Source organism: Prionailurus viverrinus, chromosome A3 (assembly GCF_022837055.1).
Source record: "Prionailurus viverrinus isolate Anna chromosome A3, UM_Priviv_1.0, whole genome shotgun sequence".
In the NCBI taxonomy this organism is placed as follows: Eukaryota; Metazoa; Chordata; class Mammalia; order Carnivora; family Felidae; genus Prionailurus; species Prionailurus viverrinus.
The window spans coordinates 75372851-75395237 of record NC_062563.1 but is presented as its reverse complement, the minus strand read 5'-3'; the positions used below and the strand labels follow the sequence as shown (position 1 = coordinate 75395237).

Below are 22387 nucleotides of genomic sequence, written 5' to 3'. Positions count from 1 at the left end.
GTAGGAAAGAAAAGACTGTTCCATCTTTTTTAATTTTTCACTTTATTTTGGATTTAAAAAAAAAGAATAGAAAGCCATTTCTCCACGGCAACATTAATTTCTCTTATAGTTCCATCTCAAGTTTTCCCCAAATATTCCTCCATATTGCTTCTCATTCAAATATTTATGATTCTAGTTGATATTACTACACAGCAAAAATTTTTGCTGTGAGAGTCTTATTTTCTTTTGTGACAAATTCTGCCAAGGACAGGTAACCAAAATGCTGTTTTTATGGCTATTCCAAATTTAAAAAAAATTTTCATATGCCCTAGTGGTACATTATCATGCCAGTATAGATAGAAAAAGGCAGTACTGTTAAATAAGAATGGATATCATAGTCCCTAATAATTGAGTGTCTTTTAAATTCAATAATTCTCTTAATAAGTTTAATAAGTGGCATAGCTGTATTTTGTTGCATTTCTATTTCATCTATTTTCTCTCATTAGCATGAAAACTTCTCATCATATATCCAAGATTATCAAACAAGATCCCTCAAGCATGGGGGGGGGGGTCACAAAAGAATGCTATAAACCCCCTCCCATGATTTAGATGTTTTTCCTATGAATTTCACTCTCTTCAATATTTTCACTCATAGATTTTAGCTTTTCCCTAATCCAGGCTCTATTGATTCAGGTTCTCCAATGTGACTTTTCCCCTATAAATGTATTTTCCATATCTATTTGTCTCTTTTTTTCCAATACACCCACACCACTTGGGTAGCTCCTGTCTGCCCTCTGAAAACTCCATTGAACTATACATAAAAGCTTTTTTTCCCCTTTCTTTACTTCTATAAATCATGGTGATTTAGAGAAAATGGCAATCCACAAGCATTCTTCCTCTGGTGGAGTCCATTTTTTCCCAAATAGGACTCCAGCAGCAACCAAGCATTAATGGTTTAACTAATTTCTTCTATCAGTAGCATCCAGATTCACCTCTGGTTCTGTAACAACATACAGTTGTATCTATGAAAAAAAAATTTTTTTTGCACAAATTACTCCTCAGGAGTGTCAGAATGGTAATTTCCATGCAAGTAGCAATGGAAGAACAGGAGCACCACTTGCTTTAAGCACGTGTAAAGCACTATTCTGTCAAAGCCTGTTTTTTGTGCAGTAGTGGCTATCTTTTTTTGTCAGAACAACTCCAAACCCTAGAAGAGCCAGATATTTATGGCTCTAGAAGACAAAAATGACTTGAAAAACAGAGTTAGAAAATGTGAAAGAGAGAGCAACAAAATAAATATCTCCATGGCGAGAAAAAGGAAAAGCTTATGAGGGAAATCTCTGTGTCAGGAAGAATCCTCATTTCTGTCCAGGACACTGGTCCTCTGCATTGGCACACAGGTGAGGGAACTTTTCTTCGGGGATGTGATGCTGGACCTGGGTCGTGTTGCCATGGAAGTGACAAGCTCAATTTCTTTAGAGCCCTCCTCAGCACTTCTGGCAATGGTGACAGATTCTTTTCCTTTGTTCAGAAATTGCTCTGCAAACGGCCCTGCCTCCTTCCCAATGCATTGCATTGTGAAGCCACACTGTAACCAAATTACACGAGAAGATTTTTCATTTCCAGTCCTAAAATTAGACTCTTCTGTGTGTGCTAGCACAACAGAAATAGAAACACTTGCTGAAAGGAGCCCACACAGTGGTGATCCGAGTTGCCACGCCTTTCAAAACAGTTGCTGAGCACACAGCACACGGACAGTCATCGGACATTAGACACGTCAGGGCGCCTTTACCGATTCTAGAAAATCTGTCAAAAGTTAGTCTCAAGAGGTGGGCAATTTGTTTTGCTGAGGAACTCTGGGCACAAAGGATGCAGAGTGCTTTCCAGGTAGACGTTGGTGCCGAAGCATTTGATGAAAAAGAACAGATTTCCCAGTAGGATTTTTCACAAATGTACTTAATTGACTTTAGAATCACAGCAAACTGCTGGTTTCTTGTCCCTTCTTGATGCAAAATCCACGCTACATCCACAAAATAGGTGAGAAGAGTTTAAAAAATAATAAATAATAATTTTTACCTGATGGTTACATCTGAATGTGGACTGATTTCTTCAAAGGACAGTTTTATTTATAATAAAATCATCAGATAGGTGTTCTCTACCATTCACTTGAAGATATTTTCTGGCTGAGTAGACCTCATTGCAGATATAGCACATAAATATATTAGCTGGGTCTGGATTAAAAATCCTTATGACCATCAAGGACAATGGAATGAGAGATCCAAGCAAGATTTTTGAATTTGAGCTAAAATAATAAATTTCGTGGGTACCTTCAAAACCACTACTAGAATTCTTTGTTCCCCTACCCACCTAGCTCCAATTCACTCTGAACAGAAAGGCCCTCTCTGATCACACTCTGTTACGTATGAATCTCTCACACAGGTATGGGTGGGTATGTCTGTACAAAACTACGATTCTGAAGTATTTTGGAAATGTGTCAGGGAGGAGAAGACTCTGTAAAAGAATAGAGTGTCTAATAAATCTTAGATGGCTAAGCAAATCCAACATTAATTTTAAAGTATTTAAAAGAAGAATTTGACGATAAGACAAAAACAGATTTAGCAGCTTAATTACACTGGATGCCATTCACTGCATTAAATGATTAAAGGAGGTGCTATGTATATGCTAGAAAAAACACTGAATTGGCCTACATCTTAGCTCGAGTCCGTCCTTTAATAGCTGTCTGATCAAGTACTCCTAACATTCTGTGACTCTTGTATGCTTTACTTAAAAAATGGGGTTGTCCAATATGATATATTAGGTTCTATCCAGCTTTGAAAATCTAGGACTTTTTTATCCACACAAAGTTTGTGTTTATGTATAAATGTCCATATGCAAAATAGGTGTGTTCCTTTTAAATTTGATATAAAATTCCTTACAACTACTTTATACTACATGGGGTATTTTACGTGTAAATATCTATCTATGTCATGTGGGTGACTCTACCTCATTAGATTTAAAAGTTATTAATAAAAGTTCATAGACAGCAGTTACTCTTATTAAATACACAATCTTCACATGGGTTTATATCATATTAAATATGTTCCCAGTGGAGATCACAGACCAGTCTAAGCAGTAGCATTCTGTGTATTATGAGAGGTTAGTTGCAACCCTATAGTTTTTATATGTAACCAGTAAAAAAATGTTCACATTAGTTTATTTGTTCAAGAAAGAATATCCCAAATTCAGGTGATCTTTAATGATCATTTATACCAACTTTCAAAAAAACATTTTTAAGATTCACACATGTTGTCACATATGGCAAGATTTCCTTCTTTTTTTAATGGAATGACATTCCATTATATGTATATACCACATTTTCTTTATCCATCTCTGGATGGACATTTAGGTTGCTTCTATACCTTGGCTTCTATGAACAGTACTGCAATGAACATAAGAGTGCTAATATGTCTTTGAGATCCCGATTTCAATTCTCTTGGGTAAATATCCAGAAGGGGGACTGCTGGATAATATGGTAATGATCACTTGGTAATATGCCAAGTGAAATAAGACAGTCATGAAAGGAACAAATACCACATGATTCCACTTACATGAGTTATTTAAAATACTCAAACTCATAAAAGCAAAGAATAGAATGGCAGTGGCGAGAGGTGGAGGGGAAGAGGAGATGGGGTGTTACTAATCACTGTGTAAAAAATATCATCAGATATGGAGGATGAATTAAGTTCTAGAGATCTAATGTATATCATCATGCCTATAAATAATTGTTATACATTTAAAAGCTATTAAGAGGGTAGAATTCACATTGTCTTCCTACCAAAATAAAGACTTAAATAAAGACATTTTCTTTTCAAGTAATCCCTAGCAAATAATACTGCATTTTCTGAAAACAGTAAGACTGTTATTACTTTACGATTCCTTTGAAATATTGTGTTCACTAACTAGATTTTGCTCAGTGATTCTCATGAGATATTGTAGAAACCATGCAGAGCAAAGAGCTACATGCTCACATGGTGTCCGTACTAATATTCCAACCACACCTTCTGTGGTTCCTCTTCACCACTGGATAGAACTGATTCTACCTTCACTGCATTTTTCTATTTTCTCTGGAATAAAAAAAACCTTCAGTCTGGGACTTGGTAACTTGGCTTGGATACAAAACTGGGCCCAAGCTTTATTTATACTTAGGCCTACGAGAAGCTAGGAGGAACTGTGTCATTTATAAATTAAGAAATTGAAGGCTTTGCATCTAACCAGAGAGAAATCCATAAGCACTTATTACACTCATCTTGTTGACTTTTAAATACGTATTGGTAGGGTGAAGTTGTGGCTCTCAGCTAATTACATGCAATTTTATATAAAGAATAAAATAAGCATCAAGGAGATTTCTTCCTCCAGGAAAATGCTGTACATAATTAGCCTAAACACTCAACTATCAGCAAAGAATCTGGTCACAGCCACAAAAGGTATCCGATACACTTGGAATTCCAATTGCCAGCTATGTTCTTACTCCTGTTTATCTAAAGTCAAGAGGATATATTTTTTATGAGCTTGATAGTAAAAAAAGAATACTGTCTAATAAAGGCACAGGGAGCAAGTTCTTACAATGGAAAAATCAAGTGTTCAGACTCAGATCAAGTGCTGAGACTAATTTATGCAGGGATGTCATCTTGTCACATTGAATTGACCTTGCAAAGCAGCTAACATCATGCAGTCAGAAACAGTTTCTGCAGTGAAATCACGTAATTGTTTGTAATAGTACCAATAACATCCAAGAATAAGTTGTATATGCCTTTGTGTTATCCCATCCAAATCTTAGCCTGCCACGAGTATAGAATTCTCACTGCTCTGAGATTCTTTCGCTGTTTTCCGTCCTCACATCTCCTCCATTGTCTGCTCATTTCAGTTGTATTTATACAAGTACTTGCAACTGGTGGTCCTATCATATCTATCTTAGCTATAAATGAAGGCAACACTCTCAGATACACAAGTTTAACAGAAATCTTGTTTTTGAACTGCATTCTTTGCATATTTCAAACAATGGATTTTCTTTCCATTAAAGTACAATGGACATGTAAAGAGCCGTTTAATTATAAAGCATTGTCTTTCCATTTTAACATCTCTGAAATCAGCAAGAATCTGACATGGTATAATTGACAACATCTTTTTTCTTTCTTAGTGCCACAAATGATAATGGTGCATCCCACATCAATGACATCTTAACATCGTCTTTCCTAGCCATTTCTTATGGAGAATAAAGAAAAAACCTTTTTTTTCATAGAAAATAGCAATACATTTAAAAACACATGTTTTGACACTGAAAAGTTGCTCAATTTCTTCTACTTCTGAACTATGCAAGTACTATGTATTTAAATATGTATATACCTGATATAATAAGTACAGCTGAAGACTCTTCTGATTTCTCTTCAAGACCTCTAATATAGTTTCACAGATTTTTAAAAATCAATCTTGCAATCATTTTCATATTTGTTGTGCCTCTTCTTAAATAAGATAGCACACATGCTAGCATTTCAATGTTTGACATGAGCCTCAATTCTCACTCAGAGAGAAACTAAGACACAGATCTTTTTCTTTTCCCCCTCTTTTCATTTACATTCCCAGTTGCCTCAGAGATGGTATAACCATATAGAACACTCACAATAAACTAATTATATTTTTAAGTTTCTTGGAACAGAAAGAAGTTAGATGTTTTCAGTCAAAGGCCCTGGCGTCATACTGTGAATCCAATATAAAAGAACAAATGGCAAAGGAAATTTTAAAAATGGAAAGTAGAGAAGAGCAAAGAGAAAACTACCAGCAGTATCTTATTTTATGATGCAAATAATCCCTTCTGTCAACACGAGTATTGACATATGTCTCAATTGACATACGAGATGGGAGAGAAGTAGATTCATTTCATTTAATCTCATAATTTGTAGCCAGATGGCTGGCCAGTGGAAGAAAGAGAAAGGCATTCTTACATGCAGTACCTGACAGACCAAATCATCATTAATGAGCAAAAGTGGTTTAAAAACAAAATAAGATTTAAAATATCTTCACAAAGCATTAATGTTTATGTATCTTCTCCTGAATTATAACCAGTCTCTGTTTTTTTCATTTAAACTACTATTTACTTAGTTTTTTTAGGGTTTAATTTTCCCTTAGTCACTTATGAGATAGAAATAATCACCAGAATGTGGAAAGAACACTAGCAACTAAATGCTTAGAAAACTCCTTTTATAAAATATTAGATTACTGCCTACATGTCTGTAAAGAAAATCAACCTAGATTCAGGAGATTTGCTCAACTCCTCAAAATTTCCCAAGAACCACCGCCTCAACCAACATCATTCTCACCAAGATACTTCAGCCCATAGAAATAATTTTATAAGTAAAATATATGGCAAGGCATTAAATCCCAGAAAAAGTACCACTTTATATTCACCTGGGGAAACAAAGTAAGCCCCAAAGTAAAACTGTCAATTACTGTCATTGCGTTGTTGCACTGAAAGAGTTTAATCATATCATGAAGAATTTTAGCAAGTACTAATTTAATTAATATGTGAAATCTTTAAACTACCTGCAGCTTCCCTTAGCTCATAAATTAGCAAATTTTTTTATTTAAATAAGAGTCCCTTCCCTATATTCACCAACTACGTGCATGATGTATCTGAATAGTCCTATGCAAGCATTTTCTACTTCTCTTCATTTTCTCTTTCTCTTGTTTTCTTCTTTCAAAGTTACTTTGCATTCTTTTTTCAGACATCTGCATCCTTTGGTATCACACTTAAGAATCCAGAGAATATGATGGTCATTATGGAAAGCAATCACACTCTACATTGATGAATGACTATTTACAAAATGATTTCTATCATTTAAAGGAAAGAATGTAATTGAGACTTTAAATTCCAGATAAAATGCTACAACTCAAATGACACTGACTAGCTACGAGCTACTGGAAGTCACCCACCTGGGGCAGCATGCGATTTTCTTCCTCCAGCTGTCTTACTCTTGCCTCCAGCTGCCTAACATAGGACAAGGTTGATTCTAAAATTAAAAAGAAAGAACTCACATTATACACACAGGTCTTGTTTGGTGCACTGTCAGGATATTTCTGGTTCGATTTATTCACATCAGGCAGTGACTGCATAGTTAAAAAAAAAAAAAAGATTTCTCCCCAGAAAAACAGGAACACAAGCCATTGAAACCACGAGCACTTTGAACAATTGTGCAACGTTAAGGACAGTTAGGGGAAGTTATAGGCGGTGAGATGGCAGGCTTTTGTACACTGTGCAACCCTCAGAATGTTAGACATCTTGAAGACACTTACTCCCCTTTCTACTTACTTTGTGCATTTTGAGCTTTCAGTGAGCTGTCCCCCATGTAAGACTTTTTATAATGTTAATTATAACCAAAATAAATTATAAGTCATATTAAAAACAAAATAAAAAATATTTCCAACACCCAGCTCCCTACATTTTCCCAAATAAATACTTCAAGTCTTAAGAGCAACATTTATTCTTCTCACCAAACTATAGGTATTAGGACTATAATCCAGAGAACCGCTACAAAAGGGCTAAGTGGAATTGAAGCTACATTTTGACTTTGTTTGGCAGAGTGTGGCATAGATCCAAGCTTTCGCCAAATCTTTAGGTAAGCCAGGGGGGCCGACTTTAAAACTCCTTCTTGTTTTCATTTCTTCACAAGCTCAGGTGTGTACTGAAAGGTAAGAATCAGCATCATGCTTAGAGTCTGTCCTATGTGAACTCCAAAGTTTATACCTTTTTACCTCAGGAAAGGGCTCATAGGCAAAGGAAAGAGGAGTTTCATTCTGAGGAACAATCTGACAATAACTCTTCTTCATTAAAGCAAAAATATTCATGCGGATCATATAGCAACATAGTAGCCATTGATTCATGAACCAAGAACAAATCTATTTCAGGAATAGTAAAATGTACCTGATGATAGAATTCCTCCAGCATATTTCCATAGTTAATGTGAAACCTCAGTGCATGTTCTTCAGCTTCAGAAACATAAAACGGCAAGAAGCAAGACCAAGACGGTAGCGCATTTAAACGGTAAATATTTGGTGCCCCTAACAATCTGAAGTTAGAATGGATATTGATGCAAATTAATACCTTGATCTGAAATTCATCACGGAAACTCTGCTTTATAATTTTTATATGGAAATTGGTTATATGAACTCAATTCCATTTTTGTGACCTTCAAAGCAGTAAGATAGCATTTAATTTTTCTAAAATACAGAAGAAACTTTAGTCTTTAATTTGTAAATGTAACAATTAAGCTCATCCCTGACTGGTTTACAGCATGCCTGTTTTCACAAATATTTGCAGAAAGTCCCTATCACTGATGTTAATATAACAACCCACTGATTTTCCACCAATGGACAAGACTTAGCTTTAAGCATCCCTCATACAAGACAGAAACACAAGATAAAGGCAACTGAAGACATTTCCTAGAAATATGCTCTCATTTTTTTAGATCAATGAAATGTTAAATGTTTGCTTTATGGACTCTTCCAAATGGCAAACAAATAAATAAATACATAAAGCATAAATGAATAACAAACATATTGATTTCATGAATCTACTTTAGCAAATGAATAACTGATCTGCAGATCATCAAAATATGAATGTATATTGCCTGATTTACACATTTTTGTAAGCCTCACTCTCTACTCTAGAAAAACAACCACTTGAGAAGGGCTATCCAGGTGAAAGTTTGCTCAGAAATGTTCTGCTTAAACCATGAACAAGCGTAATTCTTTTCTCCTTTGTTCATAATTTACACCTTATCTTTATTGTCCCTATACTGCACTATCCCCAAAGCAGCTGAAATGACTCTATACAGAGTGACTCAGGTGACATTTGAAAATGCCACTGAATAGATTTTAATTCAGTAACTATCTTCAGTCACTTTAATCTACTCCTCTTTTTAAGTTTTTTCAGTTTACATATTTGATGGCTTCACTAGGCGTCTACCTATATTATGAATGTCTCATCATGTCACTTCAAAATAAACAGGGTAGATTCCTGAATTTGGAAAACAGTCCTTAACTCCAATTTTTAATGTCAAGTTACAACAGATGAAGTTCACATCTTTGTTTCCAAGCATTCACTGCAAATATGGGCTGGGACAGGAAAAGGTAGCAAACATTTTTAGAGAGGTAAAATAATCTTCAAAAGTTAGCTGTATAAGATAAAGGCAAAGCTAAGGAGAGTTGGGAGTTCATTCACTCAACACATACTTACTGTGTCACTGATTTGTGTCAGGCACTATTCTAGGTTTGGGATGAAGAGAAGGCCGGTTATTGCAAGACTTACTACATTTCTCAGAATACAAATTCTGTTTTAGGATTACATGCCCACATTGTTCTGTGTTCCAGAAGGCCCTGTTGTTCCAGGCAGTCTCTGTTACAATTTTTACCTAACAGTGAATGGATACCACAATGAGAAAATTCCTCAGGGGATGGGGGTGGGGGGAGAAGGAAGCATAGCTGATGTGCAGGCATAAATGAGAGAATTCCTGCGTTAGTTCTTTCATTCATCAAAAACCTAATTACATAGTTCCTTAACGAGAATGGAATAGGCAAACATTTTTTTCTGGAGCATCTCTGGTCCTCAAGTCACTATATAAAAAGCCATTGAAGAAACTACCCAATCCTTCCACTGTGACATGAAAGAAAAATAAGCATTCGTTTTGTTAAGCTTTTAGGATCGCAAGGTTTACTTGTTACTGCTCCATAGGCTAGCCAAACCTGATTACTAGTACATAGCAAATACTGGGACAGTAAACATTTTAAAAATAAGACATAATAGGATTGAGTATAAGAAACTCCATTTTTTTTTTGAAACTCCATACTTTTAAAATACATCACATTCTACATCCCAATTCCGGCTGAGCACTAGGAAAAACACTATAATCTTATAAGAAAGAAAAGAAGCCCCTTTTATGCTACAATGTATTTGGCCACGTTGCTATAACCCCTTCCCCAGGCTGCTTCTTCCCTTTGCTTCCTCATTCAAGGGACTTCCAAAATGGCATCAACTATAAAATAAGCTGGTTTTCCATTACATGCAGGGAATGAGGACTATAGTTGAGTGTTGACCTAAGAGAAGTATCTGACAAATATTGGCATTCCTTTCTTTTCAATTGAGGTATAGTTGACATACGATGTTCTATTAGTTTCAGGTGACAGCATAGTGATTCCCCAACTCTAGACATTATGCTGGGCTCATGGTGTTTTCCATTATAAAATGATACCTGTAAACACACACACACACACACACACACACACACACACACACACACACCCCTGCATTAGAATATACTATAATTTGAATTGATCACCCACATTTTATACCAGTGGCTGAGGCTGTTAGAACTTAGATTTCAGAATGTCATTTTGGATTTCAGAGCTCAGGAGGCTCCTGAAAAACAGCCAAGCACTATGCCATACTCTACACAGATCTACAATGTGTTCCAGAAGGATCCTGCCTTTCAAAAGTATATAACCACTTGTGCGGGGGGAAAGAAAAATAAAGGAAATGGTAAGGTAATATGAAATTCAGTGCTAAATCATGTGAAACATAAACACAGAAAGAGATCAAAATTGGTTGCAGTTCTTACGAAAGAGAAACTTGAGCTTAATGCATCAATGGAAGTTTGACAGGCCAGAGAGATCCAAGTGTAGCCACAGGATGGACAAGGACCAGAAGCCAAGAATGATAGTGTTGTAAACAGGGAAGAGAGAAAGGAGTCACACGGAGGAAGAAAGAGGGACATACTGGGGAGAAGGAGGAAAGGCCAAGCTGCTTCCCACAATCAAGGATATGAAAAGCTAATATCAAAACAGTTATGCAGATGATGATTTGCTTTCAACGTCCCCCCCCCAAAAAAGAAAGATATTTTCTCTTTGCACCGTGGGAAACCAAGAACATCTATACACGAGAAAAGCGAGGTTAAGCAAATATACCAATGTGAAAACCCTATGACATTGTCTAGATGTTCTCCAGGTAAACCTTGGGTGTACTTCCAAGCAGAAACAATTTATTTCCATGTATCTTACTTTTCTTTGAAACTACATGTAAAAGTTCACAGCACCTCCCATGATAAACCAAGTTTAAGAACCAGTCAACAGTCACAAAACTTCCACCAAATTCTTATCTTCTAAATGGTTCCAATTTTCAAACTGGAATGTGCCGTAGAGGTTTCCAAGTTCAGCCTATCCCTGATCCCCTGACTCATTAGGCAGATAAGAGAACAAAACCCAGAGGGTAGTAAACTTGGCCCCTAACAATGGGGATTAAATACATTCAGAAGAATTTGTTCCATTGCTGGGGCATCACGGTGATGGCCATCTTGGATCTTCTAATTATTAAGTGATACCAAGCTTCTTACATAGATAAATTCCAAGTTCTCCTTTTTTTTCTTCCTGATTTTATTTTTTTCGGGACAGAGAGAGACAGAGCATGAACGGGCGAGGGGCAGAGAGAGAGGGAGACACAGAATCGGAAACAGGCTCCAGGCTCTGAGCCATCAGCCCAGAGCCCGACGCGGGGCTCGAACTCACGGACCGCGAGATCGTGACCTGGCTGAAGTCGGACGCTTAACCGACTGCGCCACCCAGGCGCCCCTCTTCCTGATTTTAAATATTCTAGATGGATCTTTACTGAAAATAAGTTGGTGTCTTCCTTGAACAATATCCTGGACTTGATTTCACTTCATTTTGCCTGAAATACATTCAATCATATAAAGTAGCTGGTCTTCTAGTTTGAAAATACGCTGATCAAAATGTTAAACCCTCTCACTTCCCCCTGCTTTCTAAAGCAGTGTTTCTCTCCCTAGGGGAACACCCACCCTTGAAATCACCCACGATTTATTCTGATTATTGTACATGAAGGTTTATTGTTTGTAGTTGCTACCGTCTAAGGTTTATCAACCTTCTGAGTGGTTTTGATTAGATGAAGTGCCATTGTGTCTCCAAAATTTCAGGATAGAAAATAAAATCTAGTGATAGTCCATTCTAAGACAAATTATAGCATTTGGAAGAGTGCACACAGGAGGAAAATCACTTGGAAGACCATTGTGACCATGGGCAGATAAGATGGTAGCTTCTCAGAGGCTCTCCCAGACTTAACCCCTTTCACCCAGAGAGTCAAACGGCCACGTGATTTCAAATCTGGAGGCAATCTCTCCAAGAAAACCCAACTTCTAAAGACACTGCTTGGATTAGTTCCAAATTAATCCACCATCCATAGGCTTTTGCACATTCTTAAGGAAATTACTTCAGAACTATATTTTTAAAAAATTATTACTGTTCTGACTAGAATTGTTTCTCTTTCTTCCTCAGGCAAGCAAAGGTCAGCCTCCTACTTAGAATTTATATTAGCTCCAGAAGTATAAGTGATTGCATTTCTCACTATAATTTGATGTTTTTCTTATTTAAAAAATCTTGTTGGAATCAGCATTTTTGGATTTGCCTGGATATTTCACTCAGACTACCTTATTCATGGGCAGAAACAGGATTTTGGTTTTTTGATTGGGAGGCTTAATTGTCCTAAATAAGTAAAAAATGATGTCAGGTCTTGCTCTACTCCGTTACCTATGAAGCTAATTTTACTCTTCTCAGACCCTTCCTTCTGTGCCAACCTGAAAGACATAGGAAATATTTTCTATCCTGTTCCTCCCATGTAGAAACTTGGTCACTGGTTATTCAATGGCCCCATGTTCCCTTAGGTCTGAGTCTCTGACACCTTCCCTTGGCCAATAACTCACTCCACTCTGCCTAGTGCAATACTCCTTATTCTTCTGTGCATGATATGAAAAGTAGCTCTCTAACTATTAGAATACCCCAAGATTGGAGTATATTGCTTTATATGATAATGGGCTTCATGTTAGTGGAGGTGTTTGGAGAAAGTAAGATGCCACAGAGATTTCTACCAGTGGCTAGAAATCCACTGTTTGAAGTGGCTGTTTGAAGTTCAGTAATCCTAAATTTTTAAATTCTTCCCATTCCATGAATCTCTTTTAGTTTCACTTCTTCTCACCTCATTCGCTAATGATTCAGGTATTGAGTGCTGTGTGACTTCTCTTTACCTACTTGCTTGTGTTATTTCATGTTTTCATTTTTTGCCCAAATATGCTACACGAAAATATTCCCTAAACTTTACACAGCGACTGGTAGTCTTCCCTGCAGGGGTTTAATACAGACTTGTTGAGTTACTTCAATATCAAGACTTGTTTGCCTGTGCCAGATGCTGTCCTAAATACCGGGGATATGGCAGCAAGACAAAGTGCGAAGAGTCTGTGCATTCATGAAGTTTGCATTCCGGTGGGGAAGACAGGCAATGAAAAGCAAACGCGATGTTTTTTGAAGGAGACGTGTGCAAGGAAGACAAGACAGAGTACTGGTGTCGGGAGATTCAGGGATGTGCAGCTATGGTAGGGAGCAGGGCTTGGGAAGATCTCTGAGGACCAGGACCTATGAACAAACCAAGTATGCAAAGACCTTGGAGTTTTAGACATGAGGTAAGTTGAGTACACAGGCCCAGGCTGGGAAGACCTTTGTTCTGGAACCTGGCTGTGAAGGGGGAAGTAATAGGCAACGAGACGGATCTGTTTGTTTGGTCACCTTCCTCCACTGTCTAAGTTTTTCAAACCTTGTCCTCTTTTTGGCTGTTGACCTCTGAGGCCTAGACTTAAACCTTTTGGCCATCAGGCTTTCCCTGTGACAAAAACCTCTGCAGTGTGTTTGGTTCCATGCTCTCACACACCCCAGTTCTTACCTACTCAGAAATTCTATTGACCCTACCCTCCCCTCTGCCCCCAGAATAGACTGAAAACCCAACCTCACTGTGGTCTTTTAGCAAGGTTCCTGTTTCTACTCTTGCCTCCTCTCCCAGGTTCATTTTCATTCAAATTCTTTTTCAACCCACAGCAGCCAGGGTTTTCTTTCCAAAATGCTAAGACTGGTCACCTCCACTTTGATCACTTCTTTCTCTACTCAAAACTTTGCAGTAACTCACCATTTTGCTCCACATAAAAGGCAAAGTCCTTAGAGGGGCGCCTGGATGGCTCAGTCAGTTAAGCGTCTGACTCTTGATTTTGGCTCAGGTCATGATCTCCTGGTTTGTGGGATTGAGCCCCACATTGGGCTCTGTGCTGACTACACGAGGCCTGCTTGGAATTCTCTCTCTTCCGCCACCCCTGCCCTCGCTCTGTGTGTCTCTCTCTCAAAATAAATAAATATTTTTTTTAAAAAGGGCTAAGTCCTTAGGAAGTCCAGCAGGGCCCCACATGATCTGGCCTGGCCACCTGGGAGCCGTCCCCTTCATGCCAGTACACCCTCTGTTCCAGCCATGAAGCTTCCTGTCCTGAACACCCCAGGCATGCTTTTGATTTTGTCCCCACTTTCTGGAATGCTCTTCCCCCAGACAGCTGCTTGACTGACTTCCTCACTTCCCACAGGTCTTGTCCAAACTTCAGCTTCTCAGTGTGATTCACCCAGTTCACCGCATTTAATCCTGCCACTGGCCCCCACCTCCACCCCACATTCCTGATCCCCAAGCCTGTTGGACATTTTTCCAAACACTTCATCACCTTCTAGCATATAACTTAACTTGTACACATGTTATCTCTCTTGTAGAAGTTCTGTCTCTCCCCATCAGAATGTAAACTCCACATAGGGACCTTTATGTGTTGAGTGATGCCTTCCAAGTGCCTAGAATAGTGTCTAGTCCAATAAATATTTATTGGCTGTGCCAACCAGTTATGCAGACAGTGCCCTGAAAGGGAATTACTTCATAGTACAGGTCTACACTTTACAATCACTCCAGGAGAGACAGGATTTGTATTTAATATCAATTAAATCAGAATCAATATCAGAAACAGAATCAATATCAATTCTGTTGTGCCATTTGAGACAACATATGGTATGTTGAGAAACATACCATAGGACACTAAACTTTGGATGAAAACTCTGCAGGGTTCTCAAATTATGTCATAACAAATCATTGGTGGGTAACTTCAATAAGAGGATCTGTGCTTTCATCAGGCAGGTAAAAAGTGTGTGTGTGTGTGTGTGTGTGTGTGTGTGTGTGTGTATGCGTGCGTGTGTTAGGGGATTGGAGAGGAAGGGAGAACAGGAAAGAGGAAAAGACGGAAAGAAAAGGAAAGAGAGGGGATAGAGACAAAGAATAGAGAGACAGAATAACAGCTGTGGGGATGTACAAAAATGGACCATGTCTACCACTAACATCTTAGAATATAAATGTCCTTCAGCTGGAAATCTGCTTTAGTAAGTAAGGTTGCCTTTTGTTTAGAATGGCACCTTCCCAGGAACATCTCCTCCCGGCCCCTCCCAGCAAGGGGCATCCTGAGGGTGCAGGAGCACGCATACTTTGGAGGCACCAGCAGGTGTCAGCTGAGCCTGAGTGAGGGGCTCCAAGCTGTCAGAGAGCAGCTGGAGGAGGGCGGTGGGCAGCGGTCCATATCAAAACAGGCTATGTTTCTTTGAGAAGGGAAAAACCTGTCATTCCAAAGTTAAAGCAAACAGAGCAACGTGCTCTCCTGCTTATTTCAATTAGAATGAAGGCTGAAAATACTGCATCTTTTTCCAAGAACGCTTTGACAGAAAACATCATGAGTGCTATTTTCCCAGTGCCATCTGAGTGCTGTGTTTTTTTGAACGAGTCCAGATTTTGTCATCCTTTTCCTATAAAAGAGTAAATAGTTAAATGGATATTGAAACCTGATGATTTGTACATAAGTCAATTTAGAAATCAGAAAAAAATTATCGGGGGTCTATATCCTAACTTTTCTACCAGAAAATAATCACCATAAATTTGTTCTAGTCTCTCCTCTTCCCAACTGAAAGTGTCTTTAAAGTGGGAGAAAATGGCATTTGTTGCATATTTGCTGTCATCCACCTGGCCTATTCCTTGGTAATTGGCACCTGGTTGTTTCTGCCTCCATTTCTCTCTCAATAGAAGGTGGAGGCTTCAGGTAGCAAAGTCTTGCCTTTATAGTTCTTTTCTGAGCTGCCTTATGATTAGCACAGAGCTATGTGCTACAAGGTGTTCAATAACTTATTGCTCAACGAAAGAATGAATGAATGAATGAATGGCCCATGATTTTGGTCCCAAGCACTCTGGCTGCTACTCAAAGTTTGTGCTCCCAGGATAGTCTGAAGCATTTAACTCAAAATGCAGTCAGATTTGCTCCTAGAAAACAGAATAATATGCAGGGCGCCTGGGTGGCTCAGTTGGTTAAGCGTCCGACTCTTGGGTTTCGGCCCTACTCATGATCTCATGGTTTGTGAGTTTAAGCTCCACATCAGACTCCAAGCTGACAGTGAGTAACCTGCTTGGGATTTTCTCTCTCCCTCTCTCTCTGCCCCTCTCCCTCCCTCCTTCCCTCCCTCCTTCTCTATCTCTCAAAATAAATAAATACACTTCTAAAATATTTATAGAAAACATGATAACATGTAATCTAAGCTGAAGTCTGGCTCAGAGGAACTTTTTGTGCCCTAAAATTATTTTCACTTTTACTATTGCCTCTGAAAGCATCAGCCCCACAAAGGAGGTACAAGGTAAATAGCAGTAAATTGGGCAAAAGGAATGGGGACTACATGGAAAATATTTCAAACTCTAAAGAGCTGTTTAGCATGAGTACCATTTTAACAGCTATTCAGGGTTAAAACGTGTCTTACTTTCCATGTTACGTTGCTGCTGATCTTGTCATTTCCCAGAGAAAAGAACCACCTTTTCCCAATGCCAGAGGACAAAAAAGAATGTCATTTTAATAAATGTAACCACTTTCTTTAATGTATGTATTCCCCTTGTAAGTGTATCTTGTCAGTATTGTCAATGCATGTGCAAGGAAGTACATCTGTAAAAAAAAAAATTTACAAAAGACAATAAAACCCTCAAAAATGTTCCTTTCTCTTCAAATAATTACTTTCCCTTTTTTGTGTATATTGAGATATTTTTAGAAGCCTATATATGGTTGTTTCCACTGTCACACTTGTCAACAAAATAAAAGTTTTACCAAATTATACAGCAAAGCATCATTAATTTGGATCCCATCATTTGGGAATTCATAAAACCTTTATTCCATTTAGCCTATAGATGCTCTCCACCCTGGCTATGAAACAGCTGAGAAAACCACTCACAGTATGACAATTAAGGAATAGTGGGCTTACATAAGAAAAGCTAAGTTTTCACCATGTTTTAGCATTATCTATGCACAAAGTGATGCAGACAGATAATGGATGAATCTAGGTAGATAATGGATAGCTTAGATAAACAAAATTGGAAAGATCACATACTTAGGAACATTTTTTTGTATGTTAGCTATTTTGGTTTATTTATCAAAAAGCACTTTTTTTTCATTTAAACTCAAGTTAGTTAACATACAGTGTAGTCTTGGCTTCAGGAGTAGAATCCAGTGATTCATCTCTTACATATGACACCCAGGGCTCATCCCTAAAAGTGCCCTTAATGTCCTTCACCCATTTAACCCATCCCCCACCTACCTCTCCTCCAGCACCCCTCATTTTGTTCTCTGTAAGAGTCTCTTATGCTTTGTCTCCCTCTTTTTATCTTATTTTTTCCTTCCCTTCCCCTATGTTCATCTGTTTTGTTTTTTAAATTCCACCTATGAGTGAAATCATATGATGTTTGTCTTTCTTTGACTTATTTGATTAGCATAATAACCTCTTTGTATTCACAAGTCAGCTAACAGGTATTTGAGAACTATGTGCTAAACACTCATGTGCTACAGACACTCATTAAAAACAAACAAAAAGGGTTCCTCCTCTCAATGAACATTCTAGTATGGAAGACAGACTTGCATACACAGACACATAAATAACTACAGTGCTCTCCCAGACACTCTCAACCATTTTATCTTAGACCTAGATCATCTGAGAATATCTGTGGCATCGGAGCTAAAACTTGAATTTGCAAAGTCAAGTTGGACTGGAGTTGAATTGGAGGTACTCAAAAGCAAAAAGAATGCTTGGCCAAAGCCAGGTGAAGAAGCTAAGGGGAGAGGAAAGAGTTTCACGCTGGCATAGAAGGAGACTGGATGCACAGTGTGCGTCAGGATTTTGTACTGTTTTCAGTGAGAAGGCATTACCGAAAGGAGCTTTGCAACTATAATGTCACACAACTGATTTACTTTCAAATGATCTTCCTGGCTGCTTTGTGGAGAAGAGAAGAATGTGGGTAAAGGTGGAATGATGGCAGAGGGGGCTTCTAGGTGTGTAGGGAGAGGACTGTGTGTTGCAAATGAGCTATAGCAGTGGTACAGAGAGCGCTGGCTGCATTCATCACGTCTCCTAGAGGCGGTGGCCACACAGCATGCTCATAGAGTAGAGGTGAGGTATTATGGGAAAAAAGGGATCAAAGACATGGCTACAGTTTTGACATGAATAGAGATGGCAGTGGCAATCATGGGACTGCCTGTAGTAGGAACACGATTGGGGTGTTAAATCAAGAAGTTTATTTTGTTCATGTTAGGCTTAACATTTAAACCAGAAATTAGGTAAAATATAGAGTGGGTACTTAAATGCATAAGTCTGGAGCTCTGAGAAGACACTTTGGGTTTTGGTATAAACGTGATAGTCAATAGCAGAGAGCCCTTGTCAAAAGGAAGCCTGAATGTTGGAGCCTGGTCTGAATACAGAAGCCTGGTAGAGGCAGAGCCACAGGGCAGACACCCCTCCACAATCCCCCCTCTCTCCCCAGCCCTTTGCCTCAGAAAGCTGAGCACCACCCAGTCTCCCTGGTAGACACGGCCTGATCTTCCACATGGGTACATTTTAAGGAAATGTCTTTATCCATCTTCACTCTCACCTCTGTTTGATTCCTAAATCATTCCTCCCACATTCTTTTTGATCTCCTTCAACTCCATTTAGCATGCTGCCCCTCATTTTTTTTTTTTTAACCATCTTGGCCCCTTGCCCTCCCACAGTAATTTTTGGAAGGAGCAAAGTAGAGCACAGTGGCTAGGAGTGATAGCTCTGAGGATTTTAATTTTCCCTCATCAAACATAGATATTGAAGAACGTGATCTTTAAGACTCTTTAAGCCTCACCATTCCTTCGATCCCATTTGCAACTGCACCAAAAAACAAAAGATAACTAGGAATAAACGTAACTAAAGACAATCTGAAAACTATAGAACACTTATAAAAGAAATTGAAGAGGACACAAAGAAATGGAAAAGCATTCCATGCTCATCGACTGGAAGAACAAACATTGTTAAAATGTCTATTTTACCCAAAGCAATTTACATTTAATGCAATCTCTATCAAATTACCACCAGCATTTTTTGCAAAGCTAGAACAAACAATCCTAAAACCTGTATGGAATTGAAAAGACCCTGAAGAGTCAAAGCAATCCTGAATAAGAGAAAACTGGAGGCACCAAAATTCCAGATCTCAAGCTATATTACAAAGCTGTAGTCATCAAGGCAATATAGTTCTGCCACAAAAACAGATGCATAAATCAATGGAACAGAATAGAAAACCCAGAAATAGACCAACAACTATATGGTCAACTCATCTTGAACAAACTACTAAAGAATATCTAAAGGAAAAAGGACCGTTTCTTCAGCAAATGGCGCTGGGAAAACTGGACAGCAACATGCAGAACAATGAAAGTGGACCACTTTCTTACACCATACACAAAAATAAATTCAAAGTGGATGAAACACCTAAATGTGAATCACAAAACCATCAAAATCTACAGGAGAACATAGGCAGCAACCTCTTTGACCTCGGCTGGAGCAACTTCTTACTAGACACATCACCAAAGGCAAGGGAAACAAAAGCAAACATGAACTATTGGGACCTCATCAAGATAAAAAGTTTCTGCACAGTGAAGGAAACAAAACTAAATGGCAGCCTATGGAACGGGAGAAGATATTTGCAAATGATATATCTGATAAAGGGTTAGTATCCAAAATCTATAAAGAACTTATGAAACTCAACACCCAAAAAACAAACAACCCAGTTAAGAAATGGGCAGAAGACATGAATAGACACTTTTCCAAAGAAGACATTCAGATGGCTAACAGACATGAAAAGATGCTCAACATCAATCATCATCAGGGAAATACAAAGCAAAACCATGATGAGATATCACCTAATACTTGTCAAAACGGCTAAAATTAACAACTCGGGAAATAAGAGATGTTGGTGAGGATGCAGAGAAAGGGGAACAATTTTGCACTGTTGGTGGGAATGCAAACTGGAGCAGCCACTCTGAACAACAGTATGGAGGTTCTTCAAGAAACCAAAAATAGAACTACCCTATAATCCAGCAATCCAGTAAACACTATTAAGTATTTACAAAAATACAGATTTGAACCCCATGAACAGACATACATCCCAATGTCTATAGCAGCATTATCCACAATAGCCAAACTATGGAGAGAGCCCAAATATCCACTGATTGATGAGTAGATAAAGAAGAGGTGGTATATTTATACAATGGAACATTACCCAGCCATAAAAAAGAATGAAATCTTGCCATTTGCAATGACATGGAGTTAGAATGTATTATGCTAAGCGAAATAAGTCAATCAGAGAAATACCATATGATTTCACTCATATATGGAATATAAGAAAAAAACAGATGAATGTACGGGAAGGGGGGGAAGGAAGAGAGGGAAACAAAGGACAAAAGACTCTTACTGATAGAGAACAAACTGTGAGTTGATGGAGGGAGGTGGGTGGGAGACGGGCTAGTTGGTCATGGGCATGAAGGAAGGTATTTGTTATCATGAGCCCTGGGTATTGTATGTAAGGGATGAATCACTGAATTTTACTCTTGAAACCAGTATTGCATGGTATGTTAACTAAAATTTAAATTAGAAAAAAAAGAGGGGAAAAAAGGTAGATTAAAGCTCAAAACAAATGAAAGTAGATTAGAGGTTTAAAAAAAAAAAAAAAAAAAAAAAAGACCCACCACTCCTAGGTAACAATTATCCAGCATTTAAAACTAATCCTTACTAATGGTTTAACCACTAAAGGCAGACAAGGTAGGATTTCTAACAGTAGATGTGTATTTCTGTTGTTTCATTTATTCATTAAATACACATTTATGGAATATCTACCATGCATAAGATCTTGAAGAAGAAGAGAATATTTAAGGCAATGTTGTAGTGTTCTTTTTTTTTAAGTTTATTATTTTTGAGAGAGAGAGAGACACAGAGTGCACAAGTGGAGGAGGGGCAGAGAGAGAGGGAGAGAGAATTCCAAGCAGGCTCCTCCATGCTGTCAGTATGGAGCCTGACACGGGGTTTGAACCCACCCACAAACCATGATAAGAGATCATGACTTGAGCCAAAACAAAGAGCTGGCCACTTAGCCGACCGAGACATCCAGGCATCCTGACAATGTTGTAATATTCTGAGAAATGGAATAAAGCACACCCATGTGATAGATGCATACCAGTTCTGATTATGGCAGCTAAATATGCTTGAGGCTTGTTTACATTTTCAAATACTATTCTTTAAGAATACCTCCTTACAGATTTCAATTCTAACTCTATATACTTAAAAACTCCTTCTACTAAAGAAAATCAGCAGGTTAAGAAAAAACCATCTTCACATAATGGAATATTCGTTGATGCCATTGATGAGAACAAAATACTGAATGCGTGCAAAAACAGGGAGTCAAAAAACTATAAAAGCACTACTTAGTCTAAATAAAATGATAGTATTCTAGATAAACTTCAGATAACAATTTTTTCTGCCAAAAATAAAATTGATGTAGGGAATATATTCCAAAAGTCCTACTGAATACAACCAATGCAGAGAAACTTGAACATATTCATCCTGTTTTTTAGGTCCTTTTGATTTAAAATTTTTTTTCAACGTTTTTTATTTATTTTTGGGACAGAGAGAGACAGAGCATGAACAGGGGAGGGGCAGAGAGAGAGAGAGGGAGACACAGAGTCAGAAACAGGCTCCAGGCTCCGAGCCATCAGCCCAGAGCCTGACACGGGGCTCGAACTCACGGACCGCGAGATCGTGACCTGGCTGAAGTCGGACACTTAACCGACTGCGCCACCCAGGCGCCCCAGTCCTTTTGATTTTAGATACACTATACCATAATAAAATAGGAACCAGTAGGGCGATGGCATTCTAGCTAGGAATATTCCTGCTGACCTCAAAGTTCATTTGAGCTCTTCTAGATTCACGAGTATTCAATCATTTTGTCTTCACTAAACAGTTGCTAGGCAACAACAGACTAAGCAATTTGGCCGAGCAAGTAAATCAGATGATACAAATAATGGCTAATAACTTTAACTTGATTTATCATGTATCAAACACTTTGCTAAAAAGGCGTATGTATTTT

At 38.2% G+C, this 22387-nt stretch overlaps 1 protein-coding gene across 2 annotated transcripts in view; it reads right to left on the bottom strand.

The window, feature by feature from the left end:
* The window catches only part of CCDC85A (coiled-coil domain containing 85A), a 207666-nt gene that overhangs the window by 32108 nt on the left and 153171 nt on the right, over nucleotides 1-22387 (bottom strand). For both annotated transcript variants that reach the window (XM_047854237.1, XM_047854236.1), the window contains exon 3: nucleotides 6967-7043. In XM_047854237.1, coding sequence (XP_047710193.1) covers nucleotides 6967-7043 — 77 coding nt within the window. The remainder of the gene's footprint in view (nucleotides 1-6966; nucleotides 7044-22387) is intronic.